General features: G+C 36.0%; 1 protein-coding gene across 6 annotated transcripts in view; it reads left to right on the forward strand.

Moving 5' to 3' along the window:
* The first annotated feature begins 5,172 nt into the window (after positions 1-5,172).
* LRRCC1 (leucine rich repeat and coiled-coil centrosomal protein 1) overlaps positions 5,173-23,664 on the forward strand; it is a 34,717-nt gene continuing 16,225 nt past the window's right edge. The window contains exons 1-9 of one of the 6 annotated variants that reach the window (XM_019926300.3): positions 5,173-5,404; positions 7,711-7,916; positions 8,229-8,294; positions 12,610-12,777; positions 14,762-14,937; positions 15,038-15,100; positions 19,477-19,673; positions 19,949-20,096; positions 21,049-21,197. In XM_019926300.3, the coding sequence (XP_019781859.1) occupies positions 5,316-5,404; positions 7,711-7,916; positions 8,229-8,294; positions 12,610-12,777; positions 14,762-14,937; positions 15,038-15,100; positions 19,477-19,673; positions 19,949-20,096; positions 21,049-21,197 (1,262 nt within the window). In that variant the 5' untranslated portion in view covers positions 5,173-5,315. Of the gene's footprint in view, positions 5,405-7,710; positions 7,921-8,228; positions 8,295-10,978; positions 11,112-12,609; positions 12,778-14,761; positions 14,938-15,037; positions 15,101-19,476; positions 19,674-19,948; positions 20,097-21,048; positions 21,198-23,664 lie in introns of those variants that run through there. The other 5 variants (XM_019926302.3, XM_019926307.3, XM_019926304.3 and 2 more) reach the window with 5 other exon arrangements.

Below are 23,664 nucleotides of genomic sequence, written 5' to 3' on the forward strand. Positions count from 1 at the left end.
AACTCTGGCCTTCAAAGAGGTCACAACATTGAATAACAATTCACAAGTAAATCATTTTTAAAACCAAATTAGGTTTAATAATAAAACACTTGTGGAAGGATGAGATGGCTAAATTAAGGCCATGTCACTGTTTGGGGAGCCTTTCAGGAATATGAAATTAAAAAATTTTTTTTTTTAATTACAGCAATCCACATGAAATTTTAATCCACATGAAATTTTAAAATTATTTTTCAGGATTTAAAAAAAAAAAGGCAAAAGCATGCAACTCCTGAGGGCAATAGGATTCTTCTGTGTAAACATTTTAATGTTTAGTGCCACAATAGGGGCAGGAATCTTTGTCTCCTAAAGGGGTATTGAAATATTCCTCACTGAATGTAGCTGTCTCCCTGAGAATTTGGGCTGCTTGTGCTGTGCTGACTTTGATCTCCACTCTCAGTCACACAGAGCTGGGGATGATCTTTCTTAGAAGTGAAGCACAGTATTATTTCCTCAAAAGATCTCTTGGATCCTCTGTTACTTTCCTCAGTCTTTGGATCAAACCTTTTGTTTATCCCTTAAGAATGGCTGCTCAAATCTTATTACCATCTGGCTATATATTTCAGCCTTTCTTTCCCAGGTTCTAGGTGTCCATGGAGCGCAGGTGAGGAAGCAGTGAGGATAGACAGGAAAAGACTGTGGAAAAAATAATTTTATAAATTTGTTTTACTTTTTACTTGAGTGAGCAAAGTTTCTCATCGATGGTGACCATCAAGAACTTGAAGAAAAAAAAAGGTCATGAAGAACCTAGGGGTAAGACAGGAATAAAGACACAGACCTACTAGAGAATGGACTTGAGGATGTGGAGAGGGGGAAGGGTAGGCTGTGACAAAGTGAGAGAGTGGCATGGACATATATACACTACCAGATGTAGAATATATAGCTAGTGGGAAGCAGCCGCATAGCACAGGGAGATCAGCTTGGTGCTTTGTGACCACCTAGAGGGGTGGGATAGGGAGGGTGGGAGGGAGGGAGACACAAGAGGGAAGAGATATGGGAACATGTGTATATGTATAACTGATTCACTTTGTTATAAAGCAGAAACTAACACACCACTGTAAAGCAATTATACTCCAATAAAGATGTTAAAAAATAAAATAAAAGAACTTTCTGCAAAAAAAAAAAAGAACTTGAAGAGATAATCATAAAACTTTTTGAATTAAAATTTTATAGTCACTTCAAATATAAAATCTTTTTCATTTTCAAAATTAATTTTTGAAACCATATACATTTGAGAATAATTTTGTCAAGTTCTATAAAAGATTCAGTGGGGATTCTCGTGAGGGAATTTTATTTGAAGTGTATTTGGGGAAAATTGACATCTTTATAATAATGATTAAAGGTTTCTCTTGATTAAACTTTTTGATAAACTTCAGTTTCTTACACAAAATTTTGCATACTCCTGCTAATTCCACAGTTTAAAATTTTTGTTGCTATGTTGATTTAGAAAATTCAAGAGAATCTATGAATAAAATTATATCTTATGCAAATAAAAACAGTTTAATCGCTTCTTTTTAAATTATTAAAAGATATTTTACTTTCTTACAGCATTGGTTCTAGTTCACTTTTAAAAGAGAGCAGGAATCCTTGATTTGTTCATGACTTTAATGAGAATACTTCTAATGTTTCATATTAAGTATGATGTTTGCTGTAGGTGTTTAGAAAATGCTGTTTAGTTACAGCACCATCGTCTACCCTTCACTTGCTAAGATTTAAATTATGAAAGAATATTGAATCTACTAAATGACCCTTGCTTCATTAAGATAATTATGCTTTCTTAATCAACTAATGTAGGGCATCTTTTTTAGCTTAATGAGGCTTCCCTCTTTTTTTCTGTTAGTCTAACAGTTTCTCCATTTTATCTTTTTGAAAAACCAACTCTGTTTTGTATATTTTTCCTAGTGTTTTTCTAGTTTTTAGTTCTCTTTCTGCATGAGCCCATAGTCTTATACTCCCTCTGGTGTCCAACTGATGTACTAACTAGGGGCCAGGATGGAAGGCAGTTCCACTGCTCTCCCTGCTTTCCTGTGGAGAAGCCTCAAGCCCTGGCCTTCTCCCAACCTAGCAGAGCTGTGCCTGGGTGCACAGCAAGGCTCTCATCCTTTTTCCTTTGTTCTTAGCTGCCCCAGCAAACTATGACAAAACCAGCCCCACTGGCAGTGCCATGAAAGGCCAGGACATTCTGGCATGCTCTACCCAGTGTTTGGAGGGAGTGGTACATACAACCAAGTAACTAGAATTCATGAGTGATGCAAATTTTTTCAAGGCCACAAATCACAAAGGGGACTGATCTTGTGCTCCCATGCCATTGACCTGATGTTCTGCACTGGGATCTGAATGTATCAAGTCATCATAAAATTTTTAAAGCTTTGGGTTTTATTTTGAAAAAAGCTTATATATTTTTAGATGGTTAAAAAGCCAAATGATGCTGCAATGCTATCTCACCAGCCCCAGCCTGACTGCCTATCTCATACTTGATGTCACACTGGCAAGATTGATTCCAGATATATTGCCCATTTTGCACCCATGAATACATCATAGATATCATGTAAAGCAAGTCCAAGGCAGATTGAAGTACAATTTAAAAATATAAAATAAAACTGCAGAATATAGTTATTGAAAAGAGTTGATTACAGATTATTTACAGTTACAATTATTTACAATTACAACCTATTAATGATAGGTTTTTTGAATTTTAGAACAGAGATCTCCTATAGAAACTACTTTAATAATTTTTGTTTTGCAGATGAAGAATTAGAAGCAAAATTGCAGGTTTCTAAGCACTTGTGATTTTAACAGGCAAATACTAGAAATACAAATTCATCAAATTATCATTCTGAAAAAACAATCAACCTTTAAGTGCTGAGGTAACCCAGATACAATCTACAATTTTTAAACTCTACTAACTATAATAAATATCTTGATGAATTAATTTAATTTATAATTAATTACATAATTTTGGAGGAAATATCCAGTACATTTAATATCATTGCAGAATGACTTGTTTCTTATGTCAGTTGTTTGTTTTAGGTTAGACTATAATACTTATCCTCATTGAAAAAAATCTCTATTTTAATTGATATTCAGTTATCGTATTAGTGACTTATCTGTCATCTAATCCTATCTCTTCCAGAACAAAACAAAACCCTTTATTTAGCTCCTACTTCTGTTATTTGGCAATTTGCACTGGTTCAGCTAGCTGCTTCCAGGCTCACGCATGCATCTGTGTGTCCTTAGCTGGGGTGACTTGTTTCTGCTACATGTAGCTTGCTCAAATGGCAGCTCAGGCAGTCTTCCAAGAGAGGGAGCAGAAGCCTGCAAGACGTCCTGAGGCCTAGCACTAGACGTCTTGGGACTAGCACTAGAATTCCAATGAATTCTATTGACCAAAACAAAAACTAACATGTAAGCCCAGAATCAAGGATCCAGTGAAGAGTTTATACCTCCACCTCTTGTTAAAAGGAGCTGCAGGGCTTCCCTGGTGGTGCAGTGGTTGAGAGTCCGCCTGCCGATGCAGGGGACGCGGGTTTGTGCCCCGGTCTGGGAGGATCCCACATACCGCGGAGCGGCTGGGCCCATGAGCCATGGCCGCTGAGCCTTCGCGTCCGGAGCCTGTGCTCCGCAACGGGAGAGGCCACAACAGTGAGAGGCCCTCATACCGCAAAAAAAAAAAAAAAAAAAAAGGAGCTGCAGACACATGGTAAAGCATGTAGCTATAGGAAATAGTGAATTGTGGCTACAAGTTTTAGAATATATTAGGTACAGCTGAACAACAGGAGACTAATGACAGTTAAGTCTGGATATATCTTCAACATTAGAAGGTTAGGCCTTTATTTGACGGCCAATGTTGACACAAATAATCAATAAATGATCTATAATATAAATAGGAAAGAGTTTTATTCCAGCCAAACTAAGAACTATAGCCCAGGGGACCCAGATTCAATAAGTACTTGCATTATGTTCTGCTGGGCAACAAAATGGGGAAAGCAAAAAACAGCAAAATTATATAAGTTGTCAAGAATTGGGCTTGGAGCTGGTAAGAAGTAAGGGTGTTTGTTAAGCAAGGTTAGGTTGAGGTCTGAAATGGTTGCATAGTTACAAGGGGAGACTTTGAGATCATAATGTTGCAGCTGGCAGCTGCTAGCAGATATTGTTTTGAAAACAGCTGGTGGTGTCCTTGAGTTTGATACAGTTCAGAAAATTCAAGTTCTGGAAGATGCAGGAATGTGTTTGAAACCACATCTACAAGGCCGCTCAGCTCCATTTTGAATCTGAATCAGTTAATCCATTTTGATTTTTAAATGCATTCTTTCCTTTAATGGTTAAAGCAGATGTACAATGCATGTTTGACGTAAGGTAGGCTGTTCCAGTTAGCATAAAGCCAAATCATCTATAAGCCAGAATGACTTCCCCATGCCTCAGTATGTGAAAATTTCTTCCGTCACTAGTGAGGAACCACGGAAGATTTTAGTTTAGGATAGTGACTGGTCCAGGGTTGAGATAAATATTTTGTCTCCATTTAAAAATATTCCCTTGACCCAGAAAGCAATGTAACCAGGAGGGTTCTTGGACCTTATTTGGGTATTGTTTTCCTACCTGGAATGCCATTCTGTCCAGAACACACTGTGAGCTAGCAAGACTCTGTTCAGTCATCTATGGATGACTTCCTTTTATAAAACATTCCCACTACCCACAGGAATATACAGTTGGCTTAAATGCTTCTGTGCTATTCCTAGCACTGGCCCTGATGCACAGCAATTCTGTTTCCTCCACTGAACTATGAATGCTTCCAGGAACGAGAATGGCCTTCATCTTATTCCTCACTGCATAGGGAGGTGCCTGGCACAAGTAAGGCATCCAGTAGACGCAATAACCTGGGGGAACAACTTATAGGTCTGTAAGACTACAGGTCTGTAAAAACAAACTGCTGTGAAATCGCCTTCAGAAGTCAGTCGCCTACAATGCAAAAATCATACAGAAGAGCCACAAAGGAAAGACGCATTCCTTGCCCAACCACCACAGGCCAGGCAAAATGTTTCGCTTTACGGCAAGTCTCAGGAGTCGCGCCGTAGATACCGTAAAAGGGAGGGAAGGCCTCGTTGGGGAAGCTCAGGCTTCTGGCTTTGCGACACCGTCGGGGCGGGAAAGTGCCGGCTGTCGGTTGGAGGAAGTCGGCCCGCCTCCTAGGGCCGGACTTCCGCGCACCCCGGAGGCGTGTTCCGGCCTTTCAGACCCGCCGCTGGGCGCCGGTTAAGACCCATCTCGCCGTCGCCGGTGCCATGGAGGCGCCGGTGGAGCCGGAAGTCGAGAATGAGGACGGCGAGAGCCGCTGCAGGGATCTGTGCTTCATGGACAAAGGCCTGCGGAGGTAAAGGGCAGCTTTACCGGAGACCGCACGGCAGGGGCCGAGGGCGGCGGGCGGCCTCGGTGGAGCGGAGGCGCGGGGCAGCTTTACCGAGACCGCACACGAAGGCGTCTGGCTATCGCCCGCCGTTCTCCGCCACAACTGCGCTGCTGAAGTGCCAGATCCAAATCCAATGAGCCCCCTTTCCTTTCCTCCAGGGACTAATGAGCACCCTGGAAACTGCCCCACGTCCTGGTTCCCTGCCGGCGTTTGACCATCCTCCCTTCTTCGCTGGTTCTCCTTTCTTTGCTGGCAACTATTTCTTTGCTTGCGCTATAATTGTTGGTCTTCGCGGGTTCTGTCCTATCCTTTGCTCTTTCTCTGTGACAGAAAGTGGCAAAGTAGTATCTCTGGCAGCCGTAAAGCAAGAGTTTGCTGCTCTTCATTGGTTTTGCCTTGATTGTCTTAGCTCCTGGTCCAATTACTTTGCAGAGCCCTGTGATACATATACTGTTATACTTCTTGAAAATACTAAACATAACATATTTAGTTCACTGCTTTCCTCTTTCATGCAGCCCAAATTTGTTCACGATACTAGGGTCTTGGTTCTGCGTTGCTGATTGGTCCCTCGCTGCCTTTTCAGTCTTACCTCTTACCCTTTCTCCGGTTACACCCTGTGATTAGCCACACTAAGCTATAAGCGGGCAGTTCCATAGTAGGCTTCTCTGTGCCTTTCCACATACTGTTCCTTTGTTGCCTGCCCTCTCTGTGCACCTTGCTGATACTTAAAGCAACTTGTTCTGGATCCTGATCTAAAATTTGCCAGAAAGCCCCAGGAAGGTGTTTTTCAAAAGAATATTTATATTTAATAATAGCTGCCATTTACTGAATGCCATTTATGTGTGCATGTTACATATATTATCACAAATCCTCACAACAATTCTGCAAGGTAGTAACTTTACGAGGGACAGATCTGAGATTCAGAGGATCTTTATAACTTTCCCAACATCGTGCAGCTGGTGGATTAAGTTTGAATTCAAAACCATTTCTATCTAATTTCACTGTCTGCTTTTTCGGCTATACTACATTATATGCACAATACTAATTTCCAGAAACCGAAATGCTTCAGAAACTAGATGGCTGTCATTAAGAGCATGTGTTAATAGCATAACGTCTGGTATTAAATAATAGCTCAGTAAATGACAGAAGCAAGATAATTGGAAAATATTTGAAACAGTCACATTTAGAGATTGCCAGTTTGAAATTTAGAAATGCTTTATCTTTTCTGCCAGGGGTTCTTATGTGCTTCAGACTGAAGACTAAAGGATAAGTTGAATGACCTTGTGACTTATTCATACTTTTCATGTTTTAATTTTAAATTTGAGATTCTTAATGCAAATTTGGAAGCAAACTTGAATTCCTTGTTTTCCCTTTACTCCCTGACTGGTAAACTTCTCATTTTCCTGCTACTAGATTTCCTACAGCTTTACTATAGCTGCTATAGAACATAGAACAGATGCCAATGACATTGTGTGTCCCAGTTCAAGCATCTCTGAATTATGTGCACTGTAGTTTATATTCCTGGAACTCCTATCTTCAGAAGAGGTTCCAGTTAAAAATAGCAGTAATTGACAGAATGAAGAGATGAGTTCCATTTAGAGGAGATGCTTTCCAAATTTCAGCAAGGGAGGACAGGGACTGTTTCACTACGAATAGCAATAACTAATGGTTTATTTTGAAATCAACTACATTCTGGGTTAAACAGACATAGCAGACAGTGAAGACAATAAGATTATAAACTCCAGTGCCAGATCTGTATTTATACTGGCTCAATTTGGTAATAGCTACAAGAATTTGGACAAGTTATTTAATTTCTGTAAACCGTGGCATCCTTAGATACCTACTGCTTGGAGTTGTTGTGAGGATTAAATGGGCAGAGGAAACAGGTTTAGAGAGGTTAATTCATTTACTCAAGTAACACAGCAAAAGTGGTAGAGTGCAGATTTGAACTTGGGGTGTTATGATTCCAGGAACTGACTTTACAAATAACTGCTTTCACTCAGTGCTGATGACTTTGTTTGCATATAAAAGCTAGAAATGCCCGGTATCCCTTGCCTCTCTTGATAATGGTCCAAAATACTGGTTAGTTGTAAGAAGCAGTGTACCTTATGAGACATTTCAAGGCTACCACAAGTAGGAAGGATTTTATTATAGAATGAATAGAGTACATACTTACTATCTACATGCTGTTTGGTTAATTTTATTTATTTGGTCATGATTTTTAAATCCATTTTTTACTTGTTTTTGAAAATATATATTTTCCTTTGTAGCATATCAGAGTTATCTTTAGATTCAGCCCTTCGTGCCATCAATCTTCATTGCAATAACATCTCGAAGATCAAAGCCATTGATCACATTTGGAATTTACAACATCTAGATCTGTCATCTAATCAAATAAGTCAAATTGAAGGGCTAAACACACTGACAAAACTACGTACTTTAAACTTGTCCTGCAATTTGATCACAAGAATAGAAGGTTTGTAAGTGATTTTCATCTAATACTTTGCATAAGGGAGTTGATTTAAGTCCATTTTTCATCTTCTTCCCAAAAGAGTGGGATAAGTATTATCATAAACTTTTCAAAACTGACCCTAAAACTCTACATAAAAAGTTTTCTTCTAGAAAAGTTATCAATTTAAAAAATATATATTTTGTAAAATACCAACAGAATTGATTTCACTGTTATCAGACTGTAGATTTGCTTCAGAGCAGTCTGAAATAGTATTGTAATACTATATAACTAATTAATTGATTATTTGAATCTTATAATGGCTTTATTTTGTTTTAGGACTTAAAGCACTAACTAATCTGACTAGACTGAATTTATCTTATAACCACATAAATGATCTTAGTGGTAAGTTGATATGCTTATGTTTTCTATAATGCTGAGTATTTGCCATGTATAATGAGTTAGACTGAGCTGTGCATGTTGAAGAACTGAATAATCCAGTTTTTGACCAAAAATCTTATCTAGAGGGTGTTTCTCAGTCATATTTGTTTTTTGTTGGTGCTAAAGCTACAGCTGAATAAAAAACTAGGAATAAAAACCAGAGTAATCAGTAACAGAAAAAACTTGGTTAGAAAGAACCTACTTTGGGAGAATAATGTTTTAATCTTAGATAATTAATATACTATTATGTAGAGAGAGATAGTTCCAGCAGAACTTTTTACAATGATGAAAATATCCTGTATCTGTGCTATCTGGTATGGCAATCAGTAGACAGATATGGCCTTTGAGCACTTGAAATGTGGCTAGTACACTGAGGAACTGAATTTGTAATTTTATTTAATTTTAATTAAATTTTTATTTAAATTTAAAAAGCCACATGTGGCTAGTGCTACCATATTGAACAGTGTAGGTATATAGCATTCCAAAGGCTATAGCAAATTAACAATCAAGGTTTTTCTTTCAAAGATTTATTATTATTTATTTAATTTCTTTTTTTGGCTGTGTCAGGTCTTAGTTGAGGCATGCGGGATCTTTTATTGTGGTGTGTGGGCTTCTCTCTACCTGTGGCATGCAGGTTTTTCTTCTCTAGCTGTGGCACGTGGGCTCCATAGTTGTGGCACATGGGCTCCATAGTTGTGGCACGCGGGTTCCAGAGCACATGGGCTCTGCAGTTTGTGGCATGCAGGCTCTCTAGTTGAGGTGCTCAATAGTTGTGGCACGCAGGCTTAGTTGCCCTGCAGCATGTGAGATCTTAGTTCCCTGACCAGGGATCAAACCCGCGTCCCCTGCATTGGAAGGTGGACTCTTTACCACTGGACCACCAGGGAAGTCCCAGGATTTTTTTTTAATGTTCTTTTTGACTTTACCATATATAAGAAGGTTAAAACTTGTTAATCTTTTAATTGATTAAAGTGATACACTGATAAAATGAGCGGAGTTTTATGATAATTCTTAAAATTATCTGTCAGAACTAGCAGAATTTCTCTAATTATCTTCATAATCCTTATCAGTATTTGAAACAGTCTTATTCATTTGTTTGTTCTTCTCCCCTGCTAGAAAAATACGACCCTATGCCAGGTATTTAGTACACAAAAGAATAAAATACAATGACCTAGTCCCTACCCTTAACCAAAGTAGCAACAGTATTTTAATTTTTAAAAACCTTTTTCCCCCAAAATGTGGAAGTATTAGAATTGAGTATTAACTGTAGCTCTGTCTCTGCTGTGTGATGCTGAGCAAAGTATATTGTTCTTTGGATGCAATTTCCTTAACTGAAAAATGTTAATTTTGGATAATATAGTGCATTCATTTACTTCTATAGTGATGAAAAAATAACAACAACAAATAGATACAGGGCTTACATTGTAGTGGGGAAGTAAAACAAATAAATGAGGTCATGTCAAACCACCCCAACAAATAAGCAAAAGATTTGAGCAGACCCTTCCCCAAGAGGATATCCAAGTTGCAAACGAGCCCATGATTTAAAAAAATGTTTAGCATCCTTAGTAATTAAGGAAATGCAAATTAAAATCATAATGAGATCCACTTCATACCTACTAGAGTAGATATACTTTTAAAAACTTAAAATACAAAACACTGGTGAGATTGTGGAGCAACTAGAGCTTGCATACATCACTGGTAGAATTCAAAATGGTAAAACTACTTTGGAAAACAGTTTGAAGGTTTCTTATAATGTTAAACAAATACTTAGCGTATAATCATGCATTTCTACTTCTAGTTGTTGACCTAAGAAAAATGAAAACATGTCTAATCAAAGACCTGTACATGAATGTTAATATGATTATATTACTTTTTAATATAATCATGTTTATATGATTATTCATAATCTCCAAAAACTAGAAACCACCCATTTGTCTATCACCTGGTAAATGGATAAACAAATTGTGATACATCCACAGGATGGAACACTACTTGGCAATAAAAAGGAATGAACTATTGATATATGCGGCAACATAGATAAATCTAAAAATAATTATACTAAGTGAAAGGAACCAGACACAAAAGATTACGCTGTATGATTCCATGTATATGATATTCTGACAAAACCAAAGATACAGGGGCAGAATGAGATCATTAGTTACCAGGGGTTGAAGATGAGGAGAGAAGATTGATTTACGTAGGGACACAGTGATTTGGGTGATGAAAATGTTCTGTGTCTCCATTGTAGGGGTTACATAACCGTATATGTTTGTTAAAGCACATCAAACTCTACTGTATATATTTTCTGCAAACCTATAAGTTCTAATAGATAATTCTTAGAATGATAATATTTTACATGTTCAGAAACACTTCAGTAAGTAAATAATGACAGTTCATACGATTAAGAACATACAAAAACACTAAGGCATGATCAAGCTTGCCATGATAAAGGCAGTAAGAAGGCTACTGTGGCTAGAGCATAGCAAATGAGGGATTAATGTGCTAAGAAAAGAGATAACAAAACAGGCAAAAGTCAGATCACGTACAGCATCGTAAGCAGGGTAAAAAGTTTGTATATTATTCTAAGTACAATAGGAAACCATTGGAAGGCTTTAAACAAGTAAGTGACTCAATACATCTGTTTAAAGGATCACTTTGGCTGCTGAGTGGGTGAAGAATGGACTTCAGTAGGACGGTGAAAGTCAGGTGGCAAGAAGCTCTTCCCGTGGTCTGGATGAGAGATGATGGAGACTTGGACTAGGATGGAAACAATGTAGAGGAGTAAATACATTATGTTTTGCATGTGGAGTTCATAGAACTTGCTGATGGATTGAGATGAGGAGATGAAGGGAAAAGGAATCAAAGATAATTAAGAGTTATCTTTGTAGTAACAGGTGGTTGATGGTACTATTTCCTGATATGGGGAAGATTGGAGGAGGAACAGGTTTAGAGATGAAGGGGTAAGAATGAAGGATCCTATCTTAAATTCGAGAGCCCTATTAGATATGTGTGTGTGTATGTGTATGACCTGCGATTTGGGGGTAGGGCATCAGGGTTGGTGTTGTAGATTTGGCACATCAGTGCTGTTTGTTGCTGTGACACTATAGGAGATTCTGAAGAGTGTATGAATAGAGGAGGGGGCGACCAGGAATGCGCCCTGGGGCACTTTAAAATCAAAACGTAAAAGGGACATGAAGTTGCAATATAAGAGAAAGAACCAGTAACATGGAACAGGAACTTAGAAATGTGGTAGTAAATTAAGAAGAAATGCTGAGTACTCATAAGAATGCTTGACGGGAAATCTGATCCTGTAGTGAGTGGTCAAAGACTTTTCTGAGGGTGTGACAGATGAACAGAAGTTAGTGATGAGGACTATGAAGAAAATAAGAGGCAACCCTGTAAAAAAGATGAGTAGAAGTTAGCCAGATATGATAAAGATCATTGAGGAGAGAAGAGTATTCCAGTCAGGTTGAAGAAATTGAAGGGGGGGGGGAAGGTGAGTAAAGTTGAATTTATACATGGAGAGTACTAAACTAAGCAAAATTGAAAAATAAGACCTTCATCAGAACAGTGTAGAGTGTATCTCAGAATGGTCCTTCCAAAAGAAGGAAGGCTAGGGCATTCAGCCATGGATGATTCTCCTTTTGTTGAGGGGTTCCTGGAGGTGTTAACTCCTTCACATTTCTGAGCTAAACTCTTGCTCAACAAGCTCCATTTTAAAGAAAATTCTGAGGCATGGCCCCTGTCCACCACAGCTGCAGTGAAGTCAGGCTGGCCAGGGAGATGTGCCAGGAACCAGTAGCCTCTGCTACAAACCTAGTTTCTAACATTACCATGCTCTAGATAATCTCATGCAAGAAATGTTACCAGGGAGCTAAATCAAATGGGTGCTATTTATATTTATTTTATGCTCAAACCAATGAAATTGGAGTGTTAGCTTATGTCTCCTAATTAAAAATAATGTGTTGATTGAGAGCCTGAAGCCATCGCTTTATTCTTATTCTCATAAAAGTACATGAGCCTGGGGAGGCCCATTTGTTTTGTTTAAACAGCCCAGGTACGCCTGGGCTAAGGCTCAAAGAGATGCCAAACCTTTGTTTCTTCAAAACAACAATTGACTTTGCTGATACCCTGTTCATTAGATATAGCTGTTTACAGAAGGGTCTTATTAATGCTACTCCTTTGCCTCTTGAAATACAACCTATATAAAAATTATTTTTAGTTAGCTGTTAGGAAAATTACTGTTGTGACATCAAAAACATTTTTTTTCCTGTTGCAGGTTTGATGCCCCTTCATGGAATTAAACATAAACTTAGATATATTGACCTACATAGTAATTGTATAGATAGTATCCATCACCTACTTCAGTGTACGGTAGGATTGCGCTTCTTGACTAATCTTATTTTGGAGAAAAATGGAGAAGATAATCCTGTCTGTCATTTGCCAGGTATGATCAATTAATTTAATACTTTTTGTAACAGTTGATTTTCAGAGCTCCTTTATTTCCTGCAACTTGTATTTATGACCTCCTTGAATTTGTCTTAAGCTTTGCAACTTTTTATTATGTATTTGGAAAAGTATAATTGCAAATAAATTATTTTATTAAGACAAATTAAATTGCTGTTAAAAGAGGAACACAAGCTGAAGAGATAAGTAATTCTCTTTAGACAGTTTTATATTTGATAAGTGAATGCCTCAAAATTAAATTGTGCTTATGATATATTCTTATAGTATAATACTAAGCAGCCATAAAAAAGAATATAGAATCTCTTTAGCTACTGATAAGCACTTATCTCCAAGATATATTACTGTTAAGAGAAAGAAAAGCAAGTTGTGAAACATTGTGTATAATACGCTCCCATCTGTGTGCAAAGGATAACGTGTGTGTGTGTGTGTTTGCTGAGTATATATATATATAAAATACCTAGAAGGATACACAAAAATCTGATAATAGTGGCTAACTTCAGTATTAGGTAGGTAGGGATCAGGAAATGAGAAAAGGGCATCTAGGAATCAGGAAATGTTAGGAAAACTTTTTACTGAATACCTTTTGAATTTTACACCATGTGAATGTGTTAAATTATTAACAAGTAAATGACTTTTTTAAGAAGAAATCTTAAACTTAATATGAGCTTAGACTTATTAAGATACAAGATATATAGAAGATGCTGCTGAAATGCCATTTGATCTAATTCAAAATCATTGAGGTTGGCAAAGATAAAGCAGACCAGACTGCCATTTCTAGAACTTATGTATCTCAAAGTGCTTAACCCAACAATAAGATACAAACGTAGAATATGAATATACATTCTAAAGATGTGTTTGGGTAGAAGTTGGCTGCAGAGGCTGTGTTCTCATTAATATGCAGCTATGAGAAGGCTTTTCCCAGAATGGAAACCTATTTTGATAATTTTACTTTGCAGAAGAATATATTAGATTTGAGATCAACTATTTTCCTAAGCCCATATAATGATAGAGTCTCCCTAAAAATCAGAGCAGATTTCCATTTTGGGGGGAAACTCTTTTCTTGGAAAAAAAACCTTATTCCTAAGACAACTTTAATTTACTGACCCACAAGTTAGATTTTTTTCCTAATAATCTCGTCTCAAGAACCTCTAGTTCCTGTAGTTTGAACCTTTGTTTTTCACTTTCTTTCCTAGATGAGGTATTTCTCTGAACACAGTTGCCCTCCCCCCAGAATTATTACTGAAATTACTTTTCTTTCCTCAAAATTTCTAACATGAATTTTCCAGACTTCTTTCTTTTGTAGTTCTTCCAACCACTTTATTTTACTTGGTTTTAAAATTTATCAAAATTGAAGTGTTTCTATTAGCCTAAACACCAAATTAATGTTAATTTGCCAGACTTCTCATATGTAATTAGGGAAAATAAACATATTCTTAAATACTTGATAGCTTGTCTGTTTTAATCCTAGTTATATAGAATTTAAGAGGAGAAAGTAGGAATGTTTAAGTTTGTTAATGCTTATGGCCTCACTAGCAAAATTCTTGCTTCTCTGATTGTTATTCTCATCATCCTGATTTACATCTGTACTAATCATATTACAAATAAACAAGAGCTATATTTGGTTTTCTGTCTGGAATAAATTGCTACTGGTTTCATGCATTTATAGCTTTACAGCAATTTTATAAAAGATAGATCCAGAAATGATGATTTTTTAACTTTCTGACTTTCATCAGGAGGGTTGTTTGGGAGGGATTGGGGGGTAGTGTTTTGTTTGTTTTGTATTTAATGATTATGTACTGGAGAAGAACTAAGTAGTTTTTTATTACACGTTTATTAGTTGCATTCCAGGACTAATTTTATCATTCAGGTGATATATCTGGTAGCTGATAAATTTACTTCATTCTAGAAATAATTAACCTTTCTTTTTATGCTTGAGTTTTCATTTTGAATGATTTGTTTCCAAGGGTACAGAGCAGTTATGCTCCAGACTTTGCCACAGCTTAGAATCCTAGATTGTAAGAACATATTTGGTGAACCAGTAAATATGGCAGAAATAAACTCATCACACCTACAGTGCTTTGAAGGTCTTTCGGATAATTTAGTTTCTTCTGACTCTCCCCTAAATATAAGTGAAAATGAGGTATAGTATGTTTTTTTTTCCTAATATAAAAGATATCTTCAAATTTTGATTAATAAATAAATGTAAATTTAAAGCATTTTGGTTTGTTTCTGTGTCCTAGATCTCTGATGGTATGCCAGTGGTAACACCACCTATCGATGAGGTAGCTCCCTTGGATCACTTTGTAAGTACACCAGCAGATACTGGTTTGACATCCTTTATATCTGTGTGTCCTTCTGAGCCAGAGAAAGTTAATAATGAAAATGATTTTCAGAATGAGATGAAACTTCAGAAATTAGATGACCAAATTTTACAGCTTCTCAGTGAAGTAAATATTTTTCCTACTTTTCTAAGCAGTGTGTTTGTTGGAGAAAAAAATAGTAAAAAAAATGTGCAATAAAATTGCATACAAGCTGACCCACCAGAAACAGTCTATATTTATTGCATTGGTGTGTATGTTTATTTTTTTTCTTTAAAATAGGATTCTATTGTAGTAGTACTGGTAGAAAAAACATACTTTTTTCACTCATTTTCCTTAATGTCCTCCTTCAAATCTTCATTATGTAATTCTTTTGTTGTTCTGCAACAAAGGAATTATTTGTTATTATTTCCACCCACCCACCTTTTATTTCAAGTAAATAGAACTCTTTGGATTCAGTGCTTATTAACATAGAGGATATGTGAGCTACTTTTGGCCTCTACTTTCTCTTCAGTTGTTTCATGGTCAAAGCCACTTCTATAACCTATAGCTAAATGGCAAGTTATTTTATATAATTCCTGCTTCAATTCCTGTTTACAGCAGACCCTTACCAAATAACCTCTGCTTTCTTGAAATACTAATCCTTTTTTACCCCTGCTACTAGTTCTCTGGTTTTTAGAAATTTTGAACTATGTGGTTGATCCGTAATTCCTAGAATTTACTACTATTTGAGTCTCCAACCTTCTCTCTAGCATCCTTGCTCTGACCTATACTGACAGTTGTTTCCTTGAACACTACACCTCCCAGAATGCAACGGATTTTTCCTTTATCCCCTACCTGGACATGGAGGAGAAAGACTGTGGGATAGGCCCAAAAGGCTATTAGTCAAAAGTCAGTTTGACCTAGAAATTTGTAGTTGAATTTTAATATTTAAATTTTTTCTCAAAATGGGGGTGGGTAGTGGAAAATGCTTATGGAATGATTATGGTTCGATGGGTTGTTAATAATCCTGAACTATTGTCTTAGCTATAACATTAGCAATGCTTGATAAACATGAGGTCTACCTTAGGTGGGTGCGTGAATAAGACTATAAGGATTCTGTGTGCCAAAAATCCCTAGAGATTTCAATTTGGGCCACAGAGGTAGATTGTAGTAGAACTGGGACAAGAATGCTGGCAGATGCATTCTTTGACATCATTGATAACATATTACTGAGGTACTAGGCTCTTCATCTCTTCAGGTTTCATCTTCCATCTTAGAATGGCTGACTCTTTCTCAATGTCAGAACTTAGATGTAAGCTTAATAACCTAAATTTGAAGTGAAATTTTCAGCTTCTCTTATGCCATCCTCATTTCATTCTCACAATAACTCAATCAAGTAGATAGAGATTAGTATATCGTTGTTCTTGTTATATAGAAAAGAAACTCAGTTTATTTAAGAGTCCTTTATTTTAGTGAGGCAGAGTTGAACTTCAAACGCAAATGTCCTCATATCCAATCTGGTATTCTTTCCATTGTCATGCTTCTTATTCAGTTAGTGATAATTCTTCCTCGAATAGGAGTCTAGCTCTCTGGAGGAAAAAGGATGATTTGTTGCTATGCATATAAAATTGTTTAGGAGAAGGACTTCTTGTTTGTTAACTTACTTGGTATAAAGGGTAAACATACAATTTGAATTTCAGTTGATATATACACTTAAATTATAAGTGAAGTCATAAAGTTACTGAAAATATGCTATAATATAATGATGGTTATTCTTCTTAATTACTGGACTTATAATTGTTACACTGATTTTGAGAATTCTGTCTGTGAAAGGCTGTTTTGTCTTTAAGTTTTCATTTTATCCCCACCATTTTATTATGAACATTTTAAAACTTAGAGCAAATTTAAGAGAATTTCTTAGTGAATTAGCAGGATACCCACCAACTAGATTCCACCATCAACATTTTACTCTACTTATTTCATCATATGTCTATGCATCTACTCATTTATCAAACTATCTTATTTTAGGACACATTTTAAAGTGAATCACACGTATCAGTATACTTCCCCCTAAATACTTAAGCCTGCATATCATATCATTATAGTTCAGTATTTTTTTACAGTTTTTTTTACTTTCACTTTTTTTTTTTTTTACTTTTGATGTAAAATAGAGATGTGTGTATTCCCTGAATTGACAGTACATAGGCCTGTTACCCAAACGTTTATGAAGGTGAGTGTCACTGTCCTAAAATGTTCCCTTGTGCTGCTGCTCACAGGGGTTCCTCTACTGCACTCCCCACCCTCGCCATCACTTTTCTCATTTTTTTTGACTATAGACTATTTAATACTCCTTCCAGAACCTACTATAAGTGGAATCATACAGTGTATATACTCTTTTGTGGAAGGCCTCTTTCACTCAGAATAACCTTGAAATCAGTCCATTATTATGTGTATCAGTAGTTTGTTTTTATTGCTGCGTGGTATTCCGTTGTATGGGTATACCACAGTTTATTTTTCCATTATCCCTATTGATATACCACTGGGTTCTTTCCAGGTTTGTGGATAAAACTGCTATGAAATTACAGTACAAGTCTTTTTGTGAACTTAGGTCTTCATTTCTCTTCAGTAAATAGCTAGAACTAGAATTTCTAGATTATAGGGTAGGTGTTTGTTTAGTTATATAAGAAACTGCCAGAGCTTTCCCAAGGTGATTGTTCCATTTTATTCCCACCAACAATGTAAACTGACTGTTCCAGTCGTTCCATATCCTCACCAATGTTTGGTGTTAGCACTGATTTTATTTTAGCCATTCTAGTGGGTGTATACTGATATTCATTGTGACTTTAATTTGCATTTCACTAATGATCAGTGATGTTAAGCACTTTTTCATGTACTTATTGAATCTTTTGTGCAGTGTTCAGAAATTTTGCCCACATTTTTATTGAGTGATTAGTCTATTACTGAGTTATAGGAATTCATTTTATATCTTGAATACTAATGTTTTGTCAAATATATTTTCTCCCAATCTGTGGGTTGCTATTCACTTCCTTAAGGGTCTTTTAATAAGCAGCAGTTTTAATTTTACTGATTTTTATTGTCTAGTTCTATCAGTTGCATGTGAGATGTTAGATTCTTCAACTATGATTGTGGATTTGTCTATTTCTTCCTTTAATTCTCTCAACATTTGCTTGTCATATTTTAAAGCTCTCTTACTAAGCACATACACATTTATGACTACTTTTTCTTCCTATTTAACTGATTCTTTTATCATTATGCAATGTAAATTTATGTTTTCACTCAATTTCGGAATTTTTGGACATCATTGCTTCAAATATTTCTCTGTCCCATTCTCTTTCCTCTTTTTTCAAATTCCATTTAGACCTTTTGAGGTGTCCCACAATCCCCTGATGCTCTGTCGGTTTTATCAACTTTTTTTCTCTGTATTCTTCATATTGAATAAGCCCACTGAACTCTTTTCAGGTTTACATATTCTTTCTTTTATCACCTCATTCTGTATTAGTCCAGCCAGTCAATTTTTACTTTAGACATTGTATTTTTCAGTTGTAAAATTTCCATTTTTTAAAATAATTTTTACTTGTCTGCTGAATTTCCTTTTCATTCATGATAAGCACTTTTTATATCATTGAGCATACTTATGATCACTGTTGTAAAGTTCTTCTCTGCTTATTTGAACATTTAGGTCCTCTCAGGTCTCCACTGATTGTCATTTCTCTTGAGAATAGGTCATATATTCCTGGTTCTTCCTACTGTGAGTAATTTTGGATTTTGTCCTGGACAGTGTGAATATTACTTTGTGGAGAATCGAGATGCTGCTATAGGCCTCCAAAGAGTGTTAATAGTTTTGTTATAGCAAGCATTTAACTTGCTTTGACTAACTGCTGCTTTTTTTTATCCTTTGCTGGGCTTCTTGCAGTCTATTCCATACTATCCTCAGATTCTTCAGACCCAAAAGTTTGTGGGTTTCCCACTTGAGTTTTAAGACTCCCTACGTAGTGCCAATTGTGCTGTTTTCTTAGGATAAAAGCCATAAAGCAGAAACAATCCATTCTGGTCATATTTCCAGGTGTCTACTCTCCTCTAGAATAAGACTACTTTTGTTCACTTTCCAGGATTCCAAGTAGTGTTGTTGTTGTTTTGTTTGTATTTTTCCCCAGTTTGTAATTGTTATCTTGAGAGCATCAACCTCATAGGAGCTTACTTGTGCATACCAGAAGTTGAATCCTTTGTCTTTAATTCCAAACATACCTAGTTTATAAATCTTTAATCTTGTAAAAAGTTATAACATTTTAGAAAATGTCAAATTATGTTCTTTTATACCGAATTAAACTTTTAAAAAACTTTGTTTTTTTTTATTCTAGACTTCTAATTCTTTAATAGATAATGTTCCTGAGAAAGATCTCAGACCAAGAAGAGACACAGATGTGACTTCTGAAAGTGACTGTGGAAACAGAAAAGAATGCAATAGAAAAATTCCTCGAAGATCAAAAATCCCATATTATTCCAAAACTATTCAAACTGTTAAGCGCCACAGTAAAAACAACAATGCTTTTATAAGGTACTTCTTTTAGTTCTAGGAATTCAGATAAGGCACACAGAAGTTACTATTGCTGGCTTCTTTCTTAAAGGTATCTCATGGTAATATTTTTTTTACTATTCTAATGTCAAAAGATTTGACTTTTCAGCCTTGCAGCCTCAAATTTAGTCAGTACTTTCATATAAATTTATAGAAAAGGCTCTCTTTATGCTGAATTGTCATTACCTAAGTTGTGAAAAATAGTTATAAGTATTATACATTTCTTTGAGTTATTTTTTGTGGTTTTTTCTTTGCAGTTGTAATCGTAAAATGAAACCACCTTTCTTTAAAGAATTACACATAAGATCATCTTTAGTGAACAATAATATATTAGAAGAATCAGAAAAGCAGAAGACTGAAATAATTAAAGTAAACAACGGTAGCTCAGAAAATGCCACTTACCGGGTATGATTTAAGAGATTAAGAAAAAATTGGATATGAATAATCTTATCTTTAAATTCGAAGTTAGTCCCAGAAAAACTATGCATGTTTTTATGAGCAAAAAAATATTTTGTGTAATTTTATTGGGGGTTGCGGTTGGGTTATTTTCCCCTTCCTGATTTCCAGATTTTGTGTAATGTTACTATTTTTGTAATTTTTAAAGGAATGGAAATTACACATTTATTTAAGATCAGATTTCAGTGAAATCATTTTGTTGTATGCTTGTGGAGGAGAAAACATGTCTGAATTTTTGAATTCTTCCTAAAGCAGTGGTTCCTAACTTATGAGTCTCAGACTCCTTTAAATATCTAAGGAAATCTATGGGTTTTTGCAGAGAAACTTCCTTAGAGAAACTCATAAAATGTTGTATATAATTTCAGGGTATTCATGGGCTCTCCTGAAACCCAGTTTTGGACCCATGGATTCCAGATTAAGAGGCATTCAAGAATTTTAAAATTCTTCAATATTTTCCTTAATCATTCACATGTTGTTAAGAATTTTTAGCATACATTGATTTATTTTATATTTTTTATTAACTTACCCTTATTTTACTGTGAACAACTGGTTATACTTAGGATTGTAATGTGCACTATTCTTCCAATAGTATGATTACTTTTTGAAACAGTTCACACCTTTCATGCTATTGGTTTTGTCTCCTTATTCTTAGGTATAAAGGCCTTAATATTTAGAAAATAATAAAAATCATTATGACAATAATAATAGCAGCTAACATCTATTGAGTGGATATTTTGTGCCAGACACTGTTCTGCATGCTTTACTTCCATTCTTTTGGTTAATTCTCACCACAGCCCTTTGAATTAGATGCTCTTATTCCCACATTATAAATGAGAAAATTGAGGCAGTGAGAGGTTAGGTAACTTTTCCAATTTCACATAACAATATTGTTTTCTTTCAGGCACTAGTTGAGGAACTAGATCAAGAGAGAGAGAAGAGATGGAAAGCTGAACAAACTGAAAAGAAACTTATGGATTATATTGATGAACTGCATAAACATGCAAATGAAAAAAAAGATATTCATAGCCTGGCTCTTCTTACTACAGATAGGTAAGGGGAAAGTCTGTAAACCTTAAGTTATCTCATAGCACAAAGAATGCTGAACTTGGAAACTAGCTGTAGTATGATAAAAAAAAAACTATGCATATGGTTTTAGTTTGAACTAATTTAAAGATTTAGGGCTTTGTCAGTGTTTTACATTAACAAAGGATTCAGGATATTAATTTGAGCCCTCAAGCTGGGAGATGTCAGATCGATTAAAAAAAAGTATTATAAGTGAAAAACAGGAAGAGTGTAGAGCTGGGATTGGCAGACTTTTTCTGTAAAGGACGGGGCTTGGCACATTTTTTCTTTAGGCATTCTGGGTCATAATCAGTCTCTGTTGCATATTCTTCTCAACAATGGGCTTCAGTACCAGATAACCCAAGTTTCTTAATTCTAATGTTTTCATTCCATCTTATTCCATTTCCCGTTTTATCTTTTTTTTCTGTAGTAAATTATGTAATACAGGATTGTCTTATTCCAAGATGTGCGAATACCAAACGGTTTTCTGAAATAACAATAACTTTTTTCTTCTGTTTCCTATAGGCAATTATTTCAAAAGTTATGCTTTTCCTTAAAAAGTTATAAGATTTTTTCCATGGGATTCCTTTCAATTTTTATCTCTTCTCCTTGAATGAGCACCGGGTTTCTAGACTTGGTGTTTGCCAACAAATAGGGCTTAGGAAGTTGCTCTTGGTTTCATTTCTTAGCTGCTTATATAGTAGATAATTCCCTTCCTACAATCTTCATTCATTAGTAAGTTGATGTACACGGCTCCCAGCCCAATTCCCAGGTTCTTTTAAGCATTTAACTAGTAAAGTTGTGTGGTACTGATGTGGTATTTTCTACCCCTCACTACCTGATTCTCTGATTCTTTGTACTTATGGAATATAAGGAAAATTACAATACCAAACGTGTTCCATGAAAACCTCTGTAATTACGCAAGCTACGATGCTTTGTGCTATTACTAGCCAAACCACCACTACCCACCAATTTCTTGCCTTATACAAGACAGTGCTGGACAGGGGTAAAGGAACAGAATGGATAAAATAACTGTCCTCTGACCATCTCAGAAGAAACAGCACTTTTGTTTGCAGTAGGTGCATAGGTAGCCAACATAGTTTAATGATAGATTTATAGAGACTGTGTGACTCAATGAGTCACAGTCATAGAATGAAAGAGAGGGTATATCTTTTTTTTTTTAATCCAGAAAGATACAAGGCAAAGCCTGAGTGTTCTAAGAGCTGTTATTATTTTAAGTTAGTTCCATTTGCCTTATTGTTGAAATTCCTCCCTGATTTTGGCACTATGTTTTCTCTTGTTTAGAGTCATATGTATATGAATTTTTGTTTTATTCTGTTTTGTAGGTATTATCTAGTGGAATATTAGAGGAAGTTATGTCTGGGGTTGCTAGCCAAATTCTATTTTAATTGGAAAGCTTTGGACACACCTCATCTTTATCCTTCTTTAACCTCTTTGCTGTTGTGCCATGTTCCCTGTGTTACATATTTGTTGTTCTCTTGGAAATTCATCTTCAATCTTTTCTGATTCTTTTTTCATTTATACCCCAAATGTTTTTTGGGGATTAGATCCTCACCAATCTTCATATTCCCTTATGTGACTTGGTAGGGACTCTGTTTTCCTCATACCTAAGGCAGGGTCTAGCATCTAGGTACCATGCTGTGAATATATATTATCTCAAAAAGTGAATCTTCTTTACTATGCTTTTAATACCTAACCAATAAGCTCCCAAACCTTTTATCTGTTTTATAGGCCTCCTTGATTAACAAATTGTTCATCTAATCATCTACTAAAAATTTCTTGTCTACATTGCTTGTAAGTGTCTTAAGATCAGCATGTCCTTAGGTTGACTTTTTCCTGCTCCCTTATTCTGTATTCTTTGTTCTAATAAATGGTGTTCCAGTCAGCCACCAAAGCTAGAAATTTCAGAATGATTTTTTTTGCTTCCTTTCTCTTTCTCAAACTTCATAACCAGTTGGTATTGATACTGTCTTCATTCTGCTTAAACGGTGTTGAACTATCTCCTCTCTGTCCCCAGACGGTTGCATCAGTTTAGGCCCTTATCTCTTGATTAGAGGATTTCTCTAATTTTACTGATCGGTAGCTTCTCTGCCCCTTCCACCATATGGTCCACAGAATAAAGTCCAATATTCTTTCATATAACATACCAAACCAGAGTTGAGAGAGTGAACAAAGGAAGACCAGTTTGGAGACGACTCTCAAAGGCAAGAGGACAAGAATTGGAGAAATGACTGTAGTATAGAAGCTGATGAGTGTAGGGATTTTTCTCAATTATGGCTTGGCAATTATAGTAGGTACACATTGGAGTGGCTGCCTAGCTCAGAAATTCCTTTATGAGGCTATGTCTTTGCTATTCGTTGTCCCTTTTCAAACACTTGACTTCTGTTCTGTCATGAACTGCCTCTCTGCCTATAATATTGGTTAAGAGGTGAGC

This window comes from Tursiops truncatus, chromosome 17 (genome assembly GCF_011762595.2).
Source record: "Tursiops truncatus isolate mTurTru1 chromosome 17, mTurTru1.mat.Y, whole genome shotgun sequence".
NCBI classification, from domain to species: Eukaryota; Metazoa; Chordata; class Mammalia; order Artiodactyla; family Delphinidae; genus Tursiops; species Tursiops truncatus.